Source organism: Strigops habroptila, chromosome 4 (assembly GCF_004027225.2).
Source record: "Strigops habroptila isolate Jane chromosome 4, bStrHab1.2.pri, whole genome shotgun sequence".
NCBI lineage: Eukaryota > Metazoa > Chordata > Aves > Psittaciformes > Psittacidae > Strigops > Strigops habroptila.
The window spans coordinates 76380737-76396744 of record NC_046358.1 but is presented as its reverse complement, the minus strand read 5'-3'; the positions used below and the strand labels follow the sequence as shown (position 1 = coordinate 76396744).

Genomic DNA, 16008 nt, shown 5'->3' with positions numbered 1-16008 from the left:
AAAACTCTATATAACTGAATGTAACAAAGTATGTTGGTAGAAAACTGTAGAAAGTAAAAAACACAGAAAGTATGCTGGTAAAAGAAAACTTCAAATAAAATATGATTCTCTAATGTAAACTTGAAGGAAACATTTGTTTAGAGAATGCCTGCACAGTTATTGAATGTGAAAAGTCATTAGTTCTTTCATAAAGTTATAAATTATGTTCTGCATAAAACAAGTTAATCTGGAATGCAAGTGTTTAACAAATGCATCCCTGCCAAGAGACTTCTGCAGAAAGAAGGGGAAGTAGTTTTCACGTAAGTCACTTCAAAGGAGGAGACTGAGGTATTTCAATGTATTTTGAGTATTAGTTCTGCCTTCTCTTCCTGCACAAATAATCAGTGATTCAGATCTCACATGCTTTTATTTTTCCAGAATAATTTTGGAGGTGACCACATGTGCATTTTATTAAATGCAACATACTTGTTTTGTTCCAAAAATAATTCCCTTTCCACACATTACAGCAGCAGAAAAATCTAAACCAATGATTTTTTACTTATTTACTTACTTACAGGTCATTTTTCATCTGTTAGCTCTGCGCAACTCTGATGTTTAAGAAAGTACAAATTACAACAGCAGCTTTTCCCATGTTTGGGTAACTGGGTATACCCTCTCTCCTTGTAGTTCTCTGGTGTCTAAGAAGGTATGAACCAATACTGTTGGTTCATATAGGACTTCTAATAGGAGGAGGACTCCTAATAGGGTCTTTCCACCTCATTCCTGCCTGCCAGCAAGACTCACCAGACCAGAATGCTTACCTTTGAGACTTCCTTCATTCTGTCTATTTGGCTAAAACTGAAACCAACAGATTTAGAAGTTGTTGGGTCAAGGCTTAACAGGCAATCACACAGAGTGCAGGCTAAGGCATACACATGGCTTGCCAGGAAATCAGGCTAAAACTGCATTTATTTGAGAGGCTGTCTCTTACCCTCTTCAGACCACTGGGAAATCTAGAATCCCTCTGGCAATACCCACAAATAGCTGAACAGTTCTTCAGACACATCATACCTTGACAACCACATAGCCTTCCTTTTTGTCCATCTCCCCCAGTAATGCAGACAGCAGCGAAGACTTTCCACAGCCAACCTGACCGACAACAGCTACCAAGGAGCCTTCAGGAACAGTGAAATTAATGCTGAAATAAAGTGCACATAATTCAGCTTTGCTTACTGGCACATCCCAGTAGTTAAACAGTCCACTGATCAGACCATATAAACCCAGGTGCAATCAGAACATCCACTGCAAATGCTGACATAGCATAGAAACTTTGACTATATGAAAACGCAAACCTCTCATTCAGAAAGCACCAAGGGGCCCTCTTCTTAGGACATAGCATTTTAATATGTAATTAATCAAAGGGGGAGGGGAGTGTGTAGAAAAAAACAAACCACAGACCACTGTGACAGCACCTGTCCAATATTTCTCTCTCATCCAAATACCAATGGATGCTTCCCAAATAGTATCCTTGTCCCAAAGAATATGCAATTTAAGGCCCAATAAAAAGCAGCCAAAATTAAAGAAGGGGACAGGGCACAGGGAAGACACAGCTTGTAGCTGCATCACCCCAGTTTCTTTGTTAGTCATACCACATGCAAGGCTGTTAACTAGTCTCCTCCAGCACGGGAATTAAGAATGGCTACAGTTCAGCGAGAATAAAATCTTAAAAGGAAGACTCTGAGGACACAGCGCAAACAGAAGAGACCAGGGATAATTACAAGGAGCTAATCTGGCTGCTTCCTCTAGATGGAGTTCATTCCATCTGCAGCACACAGCAAGAGCTTGTAATCTCTGATGCTTTCTCGCCTCCCATTACACCCATTGCTACTCCCCTTTATGCATTCCACACATATAATATACTTTGTAAATTCCTCTAGTTCATGAAACCCCTGGTTTAAAAAAAATAATATATATATATATAGAACAGACATTATTTGTTCTCCTGTTCCTCTACGGCAACAAACTCTTCTGCATATAGATTTTATAATTCAAATACCAATCCTTTATGATGCAGCAAGACTATGGACTGAATAAAAAGTACTAATTCTTACCTGTTCAGTAAAGGAGGATCATTTTTGGACCAGCTAAACGTTGCATTCTTTACAACAATGCATCCTTCAGCTGAGAAAAAGAAAATTCATATTTATAAAAGTGCCACTGCAAGCAGCTGAATTGCATGCTTTGGAACGTGCCACAGAAGATAATCCAACCACAGAGAGGAAGAGGTATAAAGCTACTTTTCCAGCAAAACAACAACCCACTGCTTAGCAAAAGCTTGTGTTCTGCTTTTACTGAATTTATCAAGACAGCAGAGGTTCTGAGGTTACACTTCTTCAGTAACCAGGAGATGCATGAATGTCAGCTACACAAAGATCCTGACTTACTCAGCTGTACCCTCCTTTATTCAGCAACTCCACTGCAACATGCAAAGTCAATTCAGGAAACAAGCAGCCTCCATTTGACTTGTGCTTCATTGGAAGCATCAGCTAAACTGCCAATTCTAAGGGTGAAGCCAAGTTAATACAAGAATGACAGGGGAAAAAAAAGAAAAATTTCAAACTACCAAATAAAATAACCAAAAACACTGTTCAGTGAAATGTTGCATGGTGCTGGCATCTGCAGATTTTTATAGCAACAACTCAAAATATACCACTCCTAATTCAACCAGTATGCAATGAATACTTCGCCTAGATAAATATGTACATTAGCATATAAGTGCCACCCATTATTGGACAGAAAAAACCCCATACACTAAGGATTTGTGAGCAATGTATTCATAGTTATCAGCTGAGAAAGGGGAAGGGATATTCCCAAAAGGAAGCTGCTTATCATAAAGCCAAGTGACTTAAATCATAGAATGATTTGGGTTGGGAGGAACCCTAGAAGTCATCTAGTTCCAAATGATACAGAGTTCAGCTAGTCGCATGAGAGGGAGCAAGTGGGATTTCACCATCTTTGTAAAAAGGATATAAGAAAAACAACATTTAAAAATTACTGACTTACATTTTGTTTTGCAAGAAAAAGGCATTAGTTTTTCAGTATATCTGCCTTCATGCTTATCTGTCTCCTAAATGGCTCTATGTAACTGGACCAGCAACACTGGATACTAGTGGAAGTGACACTAGGAGTGACACTCCGCACAGAACCGAAAGCAGAGGCATTCGCCTAACTGGGACTTAATCTTTTCTACTTCAAGAGTGCTAAAGCATTACATGATTACTCTTCAAAACATTGGGGTTTGGCACAGCATTAATCATTCAGTTAACTGCCTACAAAGTTCAAATGACTACACTGAAAGCAGTCTAACAGGTAATTTTTAAAGTGCCCATCTGTGTCTGGATGTAACCATTCTGTGGTTTGGACAAAGGAGTTGGAGAGATGAAAGAAATACCTGAGAAGGCATTAGAAATTTTTCATATATTTTCATTTTACAAACTCCCTTCTCTCCTTTCTGGCTAAAATTTATCAGTGAAATACACCAAAATGCAGTAAATCTGTTACAGAAAGCAAAAGAAACACTGCAAAGCCACCTAAAACCTGCATACACTGATTTTCAACAGGAAAAGAAACTCACCTGCTGTCATGGGACCCCTAATTATGCTGTCTGGATCTAACTCTTCATGAGACAGGAACACCCTAAGGCGCTTCAAGGAGACGCTGGCCTGCATGGGAAAGGGATGTAAAACTATCTTACGCTCTGCTCGTTATATTTAAGAGCTTGCTGTTTTGCACCGCATATGTATTACATCATTATTATGCACTTCTAACCCCTCCTTGAATCCACTGCACAGTTTCTTGGATAGTGACCAAACTTGCACTTCCCAAACACACGAAATATGGTTGATTTCAGGAACACCCATCCACCATAACTGAGATTGATAATTTTGCTTGCACAGCACTTAGCACACAGGAAATGCAAAGATCCCTTTCTGAACTGGCTGAATTTCACCAGTGGACATTCTTTTAAGCACAGGAATGTAATCTTTCCACCCAGCAGCTACTTCTGCACAGAAACACCCATTAATGACTAGAGTCTTACTTCTACTATGCTGCTGATAACCATAGGAAGCATGTTGAGTGGAAACCTGAGGATGTTGAATAAGGCTAGGGAAACAAATGCCTTCTGAGCATCCAGGATGTTGTTCTTGTCTATTGTGACATACACAGCAAAGGTGGACAAGGCAACCTGAAACAAAGTGTAATGAATACGGTTAGGGTAACTTTAAAGCCACTAACTCGGGAGTCACACAGTCTGACAACTGGAATCAAAGAGTAATGTTCTAGTAACTTCCTTGTTCCTGGTAACACTTTCTGCAAAACAAACATTTGATTTAAATCTATTGTTGTAAAAAGAAATTGATGGCTCCTCTTGGAAAGGTGTCAAGTGCTCACTTTCTTCATACAGCAAGTGTGAAACCACAAAGGCAGGAGAAGGGAAGGAGAGGCATGATCACTAGTCTTCCTTGCTGCTCTTTCAGCTTTGAGGCACTCCCCATGGTACCAGATAGTGGATCAATAACATATATAGACAAAAAAGTTATAAATACTCCAACGTTAACCCATTTTATATTTTGTAAAAAATACCACAAACCTAGACTTTCAAATACAGCCCACTTTTAATGGACAGTTTGTTTACCAAGAAACTTGAAACACTACTGCGTTACAAAGATGAAGCTTTATAGTACCTCAATGGTTCACAACAGAAAAGCTTAAGATCCATGCTGAACAAGAAAATTACACTGAAACATTGTTAACATCAAGCATAAGGAATAAAGATAATCTTAAAAAAATCCGTATACTTATTTACTTATTAAAAATGTATTGATTAAATTATAGCAAAACTAAACTAAATAAAGTAAAACCAAATGTTCACCTTCAGATCTATTCCCCTCACAGTGTTTTCTTCCATGGTAACAACACTCATACCCCAGTATAACACAAGATCCAGCAAGTCTTTCCCACCAACTGCCACTTAAAACAAGAAATGAAGGTAGGCTAACCTTTAGCATTCCCCCTCCCGCAAGACTTGAAACAATTAGCTCAAATGCCTAAGGAACAGCCTCTTCCAAGCCCAGCATCCATGAAGACATTAGTATTTCTGTTAAAAATATGACTGCTGTGAGGACATGTATTGTTCTTCTTACAGCATCTGACTCCGCTGTGCCTGGTACAGTAGCTTGTTTGTACAATCCTTAGTTTGGACAACCATATCCCAGGGAGAGAGCTCTCCCACAGAGACCAAAAACAAGACAGGGTCCAAAGAACAACCTCACAAGCAGCATGCCTGCACTCTTGTGTTACCAGCAACTAGTCTGAAACACACCCTTATCAGGACACATAACAGTAGGGGAGGCACTGCAGAATGGTTTCCTGGTACCGTTATTAAGAAATGTTTTACAGAGCCCTGGCCACAGGAAACAGAAGGAGTAGAGGAAATAAAAGTTTTGCATGTCAAAGTAGGCACCTGCAATAATTCTTTAATCAGAAGTTCAGAAGAACACATACAAAAGAAAAAAAATCCAAGAAACGGGATGTTAAACAGCAGCCTTGCACTTGGGGCTGTACCCCAGTGGCAAATACCCAAAGGTGTAGAACCATACCTACACATTCACAACATGTGCTGGAACAGAGCTACTCATTAGGCAAATTTGTCTTCTCAGACTCCACAGAATAGCATTAAGGAGTCCCCCTGCAGAGTTTTATTTAGAAACTTCATTTAATAATGTATTTATATTAAAACCATCTCAGACTTATTTTAGAAAAGCATTCACTTAAGAATGCAGCTGATGTTTCCTATCCAGGGCACTGCTGCTTCTGCCTTTCATCATGCCCTAAAGATAATGTAAACACTAAAAATGTTTATTGGGAAGGAATCTGAGACTGGAAAGTACACTTAGACACCTTCAACTGGAATGGCACATATTTTATCCTAATGTAGTCATGCCTTTTGTTTGCTTCAGACAAGCAATGGCCCATTGTTCCAACAGGGTCTGAAGACATTTTGATGTGATCTCACCCTTCTCTCCCTTTAATTAGCATAAATGTAAGCTAACCACAAACACAGTGGGGATGCCTCACATATCGAGAATATCTTTTTTCAAATGAGAATCTGAAGCAATCCCAGGGTATGCAATGGCTTTACTTCTCCACATTGTTCTTAAACAAATGCTGGGAGAACCCAGGCCAGAGGTACACCTGGTGCACAGTGTCCCACTCAATCAAGGAGTCTACCTAAGGACCTGCTGCTCTCAAAGATACTGAAATAAGGGAAGTTTTACTCTCAGCCACAGCTACCACCTGGAGGGTACTGTGCCCATTAGTTAACTCTTCTAAATCTGACAGTACATGTAATCTTCTCGAGTACACCACCAAAAATAGAGGGGGATGCAGAGGAGATTTTTATTGTTTTAAATACTTCAGCCATTAACTTCTAGAGTAATTCTAACTACGATGTTGCTAAGTTTCAAATAAAACAGTAGTGCCTTCTCATAGAGAAGTGGAGACACAAGTGTTCAGTTTCTCATTGCTGCAGAGGGCATTTTGATTCTTCCGCTCATTAAATCCATAACCGAAACAAGTTCTCAAGCATTGCCTCGGAAAGCATGATCCCAAAAATAAGGGCAGACTTCTAGATTTGTTTCACTTACCAAAAAAGGAGCACAAACCCAAGTGAACGTTGCCATTGCAGCAAGGTAAGCAGATTTTTTTAGGACTTTGAGTTCTTTCTGTCTGATCTCTAATACCTTCTCTCTGAAGGCTAATTCCCAAGCATAAAGTTTCAGAACTTTAATCCCATTGAGAATTTCATTCATCAGCTTAATTCTGTTGTCTTTGCTCTTCATTTGAGCCACCTAAAAACAACATTGCAAAAAATAATTAGCAGAGCACAATACTTGGCAGAGTCACAAAGTTCTGAGCTTCGTATTTTGCAATGGCAAAATTTACCTCATTATCATCAAACGCTTACTAGCTTCCCAAGCAGGAAATCTGAGATGCTATCTGAACAAACAAACACGCAGAATTAACAAGATGTTTTAAACAAATTAAAAGAATGATTCCTGCAACTAAAAATCCGAACCAAGATCAAAACAATTGTGGCACTGGTTCAAAAGAGCTTAACCTTTCATCAGGGAGCCCTGGGGCTCAGGTTCTTCCTAGGTAAAATGCAGTTAAAAAATAAGCCACTATAATCAAGTTTCAGCAGTGTGCAGTTCACATCCAACCTTAGACCAAACTTGAGTTTGCTTCATTTTCAGCATTATTAACGGCTTTCTGATGGTGTGCTAAGGCAAAAAGCTTTCTATTGAGCCATAAGATGAAACTTCTGTCTTCATAAAGTATTTTAATGAGGGCAATGTAAAGCTGAAATGATGTTCTGACTCAGCACTAGGCAAAGTCAGTAGACTGCACTGGTACAGCTACCCCAGACAGCTGTTACTAGTGGCAATGTGGCTGTGGCAGGCTTGATATCCACACTTCTTCCATGTGGCAACTAAATGCTGTGGTATATTTTGATGAATGTTCAGTAAATTCAGTTAGTAGTGAAGTCTGTACCTGAAAGCACATGGTGGGGTAGTAGTTTTTGCAATAGAAAAACATGAGAGTTTGAGTCTACATTTACTTATGTGTAACAAACTGACCCCCTCTAACTAAAATCAACAAGGCATCAAGAACAGCCAACAAATAAGACTTCTCCTAGAAGACAGATGTGAACAAACCACACCCCCTACCACTGCAACAACCATCCTGGAAATGTGAATATTTCACTCATTAAAGTTCATTAGGCAGAAAGTAGTTTACATTTGCACTTTAGTTCTTAGGCAACGAGATAATACTAAACTATTTCCAATCCAATCATCAGGTATTTCATGAAGCTGGTTAACCTGCTACCCTGGTCTTAACTACTGGAAATTTTTTAGACCATTATGTACAGATAGGCTGAAAAATACGTGTGTGTGTTTTTTTCTGCGTACACAGCACCTCTGACCTTTCTTTCCCTTCCCTTTTTTTTAAGGAATAAATAGAGGGAAGGAAAAAAATTAAAAGGACAAACCACAGGAACAAGCCAAAAGGACAGAACATGTTTCTTAAAAGCACTCTGACACATGTATAAAGGTTCTAACCTGATAGGTTTTTGTCTTCATTGCCATCACAGCATTTATTGGAACCAGAAGGATCATGACAGCCACACCCGCCAGCACTGAAGGACCTAAATTCTGAAAGGCACTTTATTGTAAACACTTATTCAGACCCATTTTTAAAAATCTAAAGTCAAACCACTGTACATGCTACCGAAAAGCATTCTGAAATAGATTTTCAACCTCTTCTTCACTTTTCAAAAGCAGCATGGAGGAAAGAGGATCAAGTAAGGGCTTGAGTTGATGTTTATGTGCTTTGAGTTTTGAAGCAAACACAAATATAGCCCTCAAATAGAGAAGTATATTGAGATACAGATCTATCTATCCATATATATAAAGCTCTATACACAAATCCAGAGATCATTTAATGTTTTCCAATTTTCACTGGTTTGTGTCTTCTTCTAAAATAGAGATCCATGCAAGGAGTGGCCAACTTCTTGGGGAATTTCATTACCTTTCCAACTGATAGTGAGAATTGGGAAGTCAGCCTGGTGCCTACCTGGACTAGAAACAGCAAACATCTCATATGGGAACTCTCAGAGTGCAGAACCAAGACCACTTCTCTTTAAATCAAGTGAAAAGTGAGATAGATGCCGCAGTCCCTCAAAAGATAGTAGCCTGCACCTGCGAACTCTTCCACATGCACTCAGCACGCAAATTAAGAACCTCCCGCCTTCTTTCTTGAGCAGAGACAAAAGCAGCACTGAATGGCTTCTAAACAAACAGAATTTTTTGCACACTGCTGTAAACCCTCCAGTAGTCTGAACAAGAGCTGTCTGTAGTCATGACCAGAAGCAGCATCACGTTGCCCAAAGGCAAAACAATAAACAACACGCAATACTCACCTGCCACAGTAAGTACAGTGCTAATATCACCTGGAAAGGTGCAGACCAAATCATGTTTATATAGGTAGCCAAATCCATGAATCTCTGGGCATCCACAGACATTAGATTCACAATCTCACCCACAGTAGAAGTCTTTCTAGCAGAATTGGTAATAACAAGTGCCTAGGTGAAGATTAAAAATAAAAAACAATTAAGGCAACATGAAAGAAGACTTGACTCATTTGCATTTTCTTCACAGAATTCAACTGCTTTATAGAGCTTCATTTTTAGAAGTATAAGCAATCCTCTTCCTGCTTCATATTCTGTTTAACCTGCACATCTTACAAAATGCAAGTTGTATAGTTTGAACCAAGCAGCTGGGTTTAAAAGTAATACAGAATTAAAGAGAACAAGCAGTCTTTGGGGTTAGGGCTGGTTGATGGGTGATTTTATTGCTTGGGGGTATTGTTTGCTTGGCTTGGTTTTTAGTGTAAGAACTTTCACTTCTTATCACACATTTTTCTCACACAGAGCAATCAGTCCACAGCTTTCCAAAATGTTCCAACTTATTCCAAGATGAGGTAGCACTGTTGCTAAATCCTAAATGAAGCTGTAAATGTAGATGCATCCTAATTTCTGCAAAAACTGAAGCAGTTTCACATCCCTGCTCCAAACAAGACAAGGTTTCTTGTTTGGCAGCAGGAAGAAGGTGCCTGAACTAGTAAATTAGAAAGTTGTTCTACCTTAAAGGCTTTTATTTATAAATGAGACACTCTCTTATTTCTATTAAGAGTTAGGAATCAGCCTAACAGTCTCCTAACTAATTTAATTATTCACACTAAAGTAATGCATTTGCACAGTCACCAAGAGGTATTGTGTATTTAAAGAAACACCTACCTTTCGATAAATTACACCAACAATAGCTGTTTTAAGCCTCATTCCAGTTACAAAGCAAATATGAAAATACTGGTGAAGAATCAGTGTCTGAAGACAGGCACAAACAAACAGCAGCCCTGTGTAAAAGTAGCCTTGCCAGTCTGGGGCTGCCTTGTTATTTACGAAGCGGATCAGCAATCTGTGGAGAGAGGGATTAGCTCTCTTGATATATGAAAATGAAATGTCAGGGTTACAACCTCAGATTACGCCAAATATTACATGGGTCATGCAAGCACCCAAAATACCAAACTTTAGATAAAACATTTCAGCAAACTTCTTAGAAACGTTTTATAGTAGCACACATCACTCTTCTTCTAACAATGTACTACTTCAAACTGAAGTATCACATACCTTACATGTGCAGCATTCTCTTGCAGCTACACTAAAACATCTCATATTCCCTCCAGCTAAAATACAACTGCTTACAGTTGTTCTACATCTGTCACCTTCAAGCAGTACAACTCCTCCTACCCTCTTAGCTCTCTGTTGCTTCACATATTGCAACTTGTAATCCCACAATCATTACAGGTTAGAATTAAATAAACTCTCCCGCTGTTGTTGACTAAGTTCCTGCCTGGCCTTCCTAGTGTTGGAAAGGAACATAAAAAGTCAAACACTTGATATATGATGTTATAATTTTTGAAAATCAGTGGACCAAAATCACCCACATGCATGATCTCTAGCTTGCATGAAACTCTTCCCCATTGAACCAGCTGAAGGCAAAGCAGCCTGGTGAGTCAAACATCAGTGTGTTTTAAATTCTGTCCACATATTTTTAATACCATAATAAAGTATATAGGTCTTACTTCAGAATTTCTGGGCCTGCAAACATCAAGAGATCATGTGCAGCTTTAAACAGGAAGCTCATGAGAAAATATGGTCCAAAGGTTTTATATAACACCTTGAATAAAGATGCTTCAGAGCTCTTCTGAGATGGTTTTATGATCAAAGCTTCAGCCTCTTCTGTCACATCACCATTCGAGTCGCTTGGTTTTTGCTGCTTTTTCGGTGAGTATACAATGTTTAATGGTTGCCTGAAATAAGAGAAGGTATGTAATTTAGCCTTTATTTAAGCATAAAGCCAACTGGGAAAATGCACAGTACACAAATGAGATTTTTATAAGCTGTTTACTCCTTAACAGTTTAACCGTGTTTTACTGCCAATCAAACATCTTTTTAATCATACAACCATAGCTATACAAACTGGCTATTCACAAATAGTCTTCTTTGCAGGGATAAGTAACGTTCCTGCTGAATCTCTTCTATAGGTCTGCCCGAGGGAATAATGGCTGTAACATGTATTAAAGAGCAAAGGACATTATTATTCCAGAACCCAGCATGCTGAACTTTCTTCAAAATCAAAGCCTCACTGTACACTGGAGTTAAAAGCTTGCAGTCAGATTTATTCCAAGTCATCTCCAATGGACTGAACACATTCATTACATACATCTGGCTTATGCCAGACTACGTACTTCCAAACTTCTGAGGACAAGCCGTATGTAAAAATACACTGTGTAAGCAAGCAAGCAATTTTCCTTCAATGAAAAGGTACTTCTATTTCCTGCAGTAAACTATGATGAAAGTCAAATGGAAACTGCAGGCATGCACTCTTTCTAATTTTAGTCATCTGGCTTAGATGCCCAGGCTCCCTATATAGACAAAGGAAAGAAATAAGCAGTTCACTTTTACACCCTGAACTGCCCTCCTGTGGCTTCACTAACTACAGAGGGAGCCCAAGCTCCTAAATTATGACTGAAGTTTGACTGTGTAAAAACATTCCCTCCCTAGGGAAAAAAACACACATCAAAAGAAACAATAATCAGCTTTAGATCATGGAAGACTAATGGAAACCTGATGCAGCTTTTCATAAAGATGACACACGACACCCTACTTAGTTCCTGTTCTGTATGCACCTAAGGACAAATACAGAGCTGCCACTTGGGCCTTACAAAAAATGGCTTGATAACGGATGACAAATACCTCTAAGCAGTGGCTGAGTAACTTGGGCTTTTGAACCTCTACATCTTGGAAGATCCATCAGCCAGGATAACTGAACTTACCTCTTGGCCTTTGCCCACTCTTTTGTCCAGTTTCTAGCCAAACCTGGCACTACCTCATCTGATTTGTCCTCTTTATTTAACGACCACAAATCCTTGGCTTCCAAAGGTCTCCGGTAACCCTGAACCATCAACCTGTGTTAGAAAGAATCAGCACTATATATTTAAGAACACTAGAGATACGTGTCTACGTGTGCATGTATATATATACACACACATATATACACATATACATACGTATATATGTATATACATATATATACACATGCACATATATGTATGCACCATAAGACAGTGGTTCTTACACCTAGCCCCAAAACGGAGCCAACTCTTCACAAAAATGCATTCAAGAGTTAGCATCTGTAGCAACGGAGGTGCAGATGCTAAAATATACAACCTCCTGTCTTTACTTTGAGAATTAAGACACCGAAACATCTAAGGATCCAGGATATGCCACTGGATTCAAATTTCAGGGAAAATAAAAGAAAGCATGCAGTGATCTCATTTGAAAATCAGCCAGGCCATTAATATTCCCATGCTTACAAAGTTTCAAAATCTTTATTAGCCTTTAATTTTACAAAGCAATGCCTTTCATCTAGCTTTCTGTTGGAACTCTGGCCAAGCACCAACCACAACTATATACCACTATTATTTTACATGTTTCTGTGTTTTAACTCACACGAACATGTGCTGTGATAAAATTATACAGCATAACTAAAGCTAAATTAATGAAAAATAAACAGAACCCACACCTATTGGAGCTAACAGTTTTGAATGCCCTAGTTTCTAAATAGAGCACATAATTTCTATCTTCTTATATTTCCCAAAGAATTTTCATTATATTCTTTCAGCAAACATACTAAATACATACTGGCAAAACTTAAATTACAAAGACTCCACAAAGGAAGTAAAAAAGATTAATAAAATTAAAAAGGAAAAAAAAAAATTTATCTACAAAACAACCAAAATCATTATTGCATGAGTATTGCTAATTTAATTCCGAAAGCAGGTTCCTAAAATGGCATCTAACTGGTGCTTTATGCATCATCTTGATCTTACCCAGTGATCCACCAGAAAGTGATTCTGGAGAGGAAAGAAGCACTGAACTCTGGACATGGATTCTGAAGGAGAAGAAAAGAAATCAATCCACATACAAAGTGAGCAATGCAGAGCCAAAAGAAACAAACCAAACAGAAAAGACACTTTTGAAATTCCTTTTGTTTATAGTATTTATTTTCACATTACTAATCTTGTCATTTATGCCACTGACAGCTTGTTCAGAAAACACAAGCACAGCTTCAGGGCTGTCAGCAGAGTAGACCACTGGGGCACAGGAATAGCAGTATCCCATATTAACAACGCAACAAATAGTTGAGGGAATCTGGTAAGACAGTGCAGGCCAGGCAATCTCTCAATATGTCATGACCAGTGCCTACCAGTAACAATGCAAGGTGTGCTACCATATGACAGCATAAATGTTAAATGGGCAGTTAGTCATAAATTAATAGTTCAGTTGTACTGTTCTAGCAGTTAAGTGTTGTGACTCCATCAGAACAGATGCACAAATGAAAGAAAAAAAATTGTAAACTCCATAACAGCATCCCAAAACAGTCCCTTTTAAACCCCTGCATTTCATTCATCAATAAGCATGAGAAACTTCAGTAGCCATAAAGGCACACAGCTAGCTCATATTCTATATCCAGACTAATGGCTGTCTCTTTTAACTACTCTTCAGGTTAACATCCTCTCCTAATCTGGTTGGATTAAAACAGCAGAGAGGAAGGCTGGAAGAATTTCAAAGGCAGTAAAAGTGATTCACTTGCAGAATTCCAGTGCAGATTTCTCTCCTCCCTCTTCCACTGCTCTCAACAGCACATAAAGATGCTAAAACTGGCCACTCCTTCAGCACACAAACCACTAGCTTTTTATCAACTATAATTGGAGCAGAAGTCACCAAACATCATTAGAGTACTGCAATCAAAAAAGCCAGAGCTAAGAGTTTCCAAGATTTGCATTTTTCAACTCATGTTTGTGTAACGTGCCTTCTCCACTAAGCTATAATTGAAGTGTGTTGTAAACATACTACACGAAACAGACTCCTGAATTTCCTTTTCTGCACACGACAAGATTTTGTGCAACTTTGTAGGGAACAATGAGAATATGTATGAGATGGATGCTTTTTGTGACTGGGGATAAGAGTTCAACATTTCCAAAGTATTTAAATACTTGCAACAAAATGGTTGCAAACAAATCCAACACCATCACTTAATGAATAAATACAAGTTTTAAACTCAGAGATACTAAAAAAAAAGGGGGGGGAATGGAGCTAGGTAATTTCAGCCTTCAGCCACACCAGCATTCTTGACAGACACATTTCTACTTCACCAAATACAGAGGATACTTTCAACTTCACAAAATTACAAAATATTCTGAATTTTATATAAAATGATGTATTTTTTTTTTTTCCTTTATACTTTTTTTATCTACTTGCAGATGGAAACTCTAAATTCAAGCGTCCACTAGATCTTATACCAACAAAACCTGGACTTCATTTGCATAAAGCAAAAGTTTTAAACATAAAAACATATTAGATTACAGTTAAAACAGTACTATTTTTAATAAAATTAGTTGTTACACAAAGAACTATTAATCCTACTGACATTCATGCAGACAGGATGAAGACAAGTTGTAACAAGTCTGCACTTCAGTGATGCAAAGAAAGAGGAAACAAGAGACACAACACACTGTTTGACTTCTATACACATCAGCACCTACGTCTCAGAAATTTCACTGTAGTTTTTTGGCTTAAGTAAACACATAATAAGATTTTACTCAAGACTTACAAAAATTTCTGGTTGGGAAATGCTTGGCAGAAGGGAATAAAGCAGAATTTAAGACTAACTTATACGACTTGCTTTGTTCTTTTCCTCATCATAACACTCAACAAACACAACGCTCATGACAAGAAGGTTAACATTTGAAGTCTGTCCTATTTCCTAGAGACACTCCTAGAAATACTCAGAACACAAAATCAAACCACTGTGGTTTCAAAGCACCTTTGTAATTATTTTAACTATGATCAAAGCAGAAAACAAGGTTTCCATAAATTCACAGTATCCTGTCATATACATTTCAACCCTGCATGAGATGAAAAGAACCCAAAGATGAAGAGGATCCAAAGACTGAACAATATACTCTTTCCTCCAGGCACATATACACAGATTGACTGCCAGTGGTAATGCAGAGCATCACTGGCACACTGGATACCAACAGAAAGGTAACTCTAATTTAGTAAGTGCAACTGTTTATTGACCTTTTCCACAGTTAAAGGCAACACTTACTTACACACACACACATATATCACACCTTTCTTCACCAGTCAGTGCCACCTAACAGCCATGAAACCAGAATTACACCTTATTTAAAACAAATAAATAAATAAATCCACAAACATGAGAACTGAGGTTTCTAAACTTGACATTGGCACATCCAAACTCCTGGCAGTGACAGGTGTCACTCCAGTGTGACCCAGAAGGTCTAGCCTAGGGCTAAGCAAGCACTGTAAGGATCCAGCATCCCTTGGGTCCCTTTAGATCCATGCCATATAGCTAACACATACAATTAAGAACATATGCAAAAAGATCACATTTAGACAAAATTACATTTCTACATGCAGACCACCCTATAATGCTAATGCTTTTGCAATTGAGCTAGGTACATTTCTGCTTGACACAAGAAAGCAGAATATGGAAGTCAAATGCATCTATCCAGATCATAGTTTTCCAGGTGTAGACTCTTCCTCATCTTCAACAGGAAGGGAATGCACATCCTTATGAGTTACTGCCTACTGAACAGTATTGGATGACTAGGAGGACAGCATTTAAAACCAGTATTTCCCACTGATTTCCAGCAGCACTTCTGAATAAAATACATATGACTTAACCTTCAGGAATGCTATTCAGAAATGACTGAAACAGTATTTTTTTCTCTAAAATACAACCCACCTTGTTTTGC

At 38.4% G+C, this 16008-nt stretch overlaps 1 protein-coding gene and 1 long non-coding RNA gene across 6 annotated transcripts in view; one reads left to right on the top strand and one right to left on the bottom strand.

Moving 5' to 3' along the window:
- Nucleotides 1-16008, bottom strand: part of ABCC1 (ATP binding cassette subfamily C member 1) — a 54021-nt gene that overhangs the window by 20774 nt on the left and 17239 nt on the right. For all 5 annotated transcript variants that reach the window (XM_030483340.1, XM_030483339.1, XM_030483337.1 and 2 more), the window contains exons 6-16: nt 13054-13115; nt 11998-12129; nt 10744-10971; nt 9899-10076; nt 9023-9184; nt 8163-8255; nt 6687-6890; nt 4079-4225; nt 3614-3701; nt 2091-2160; nt 1051-1177 (exon numbers count right to left, since the gene is read on the bottom strand). In XM_030483340.1, the coding sequence (XP_030339200.1) occupies nt 1051-1177; nt 2091-2160; nt 3614-3701; nt 4079-4225; nt 6687-6890; nt 8163-8255; nt 9023-9184; nt 9899-10076; nt 10744-10971; nt 11998-12129; nt 13054-13115 (1491 nt within the window). The remainder of the gene's footprint in view (nt 1-1050; nt 1178-2090; nt 2161-3613; nt 3702-4078; nt 4226-6686; nt 6891-8162; nt 8256-9022; nt 9185-9898; nt 10077-10743; nt 10972-11997; nt 12130-13053; nt 13116-16008) is intronic.
- Nucleotides 326-14081, top strand: LOC115606826. The gene is made up of 3 exons (XR_003991016.1): nt 326-337; nt 2956-2958; nt 13939-14081. It is a non-coding gene; the product is annotated as an uncharacterized LOC115606826 (long non-coding RNA).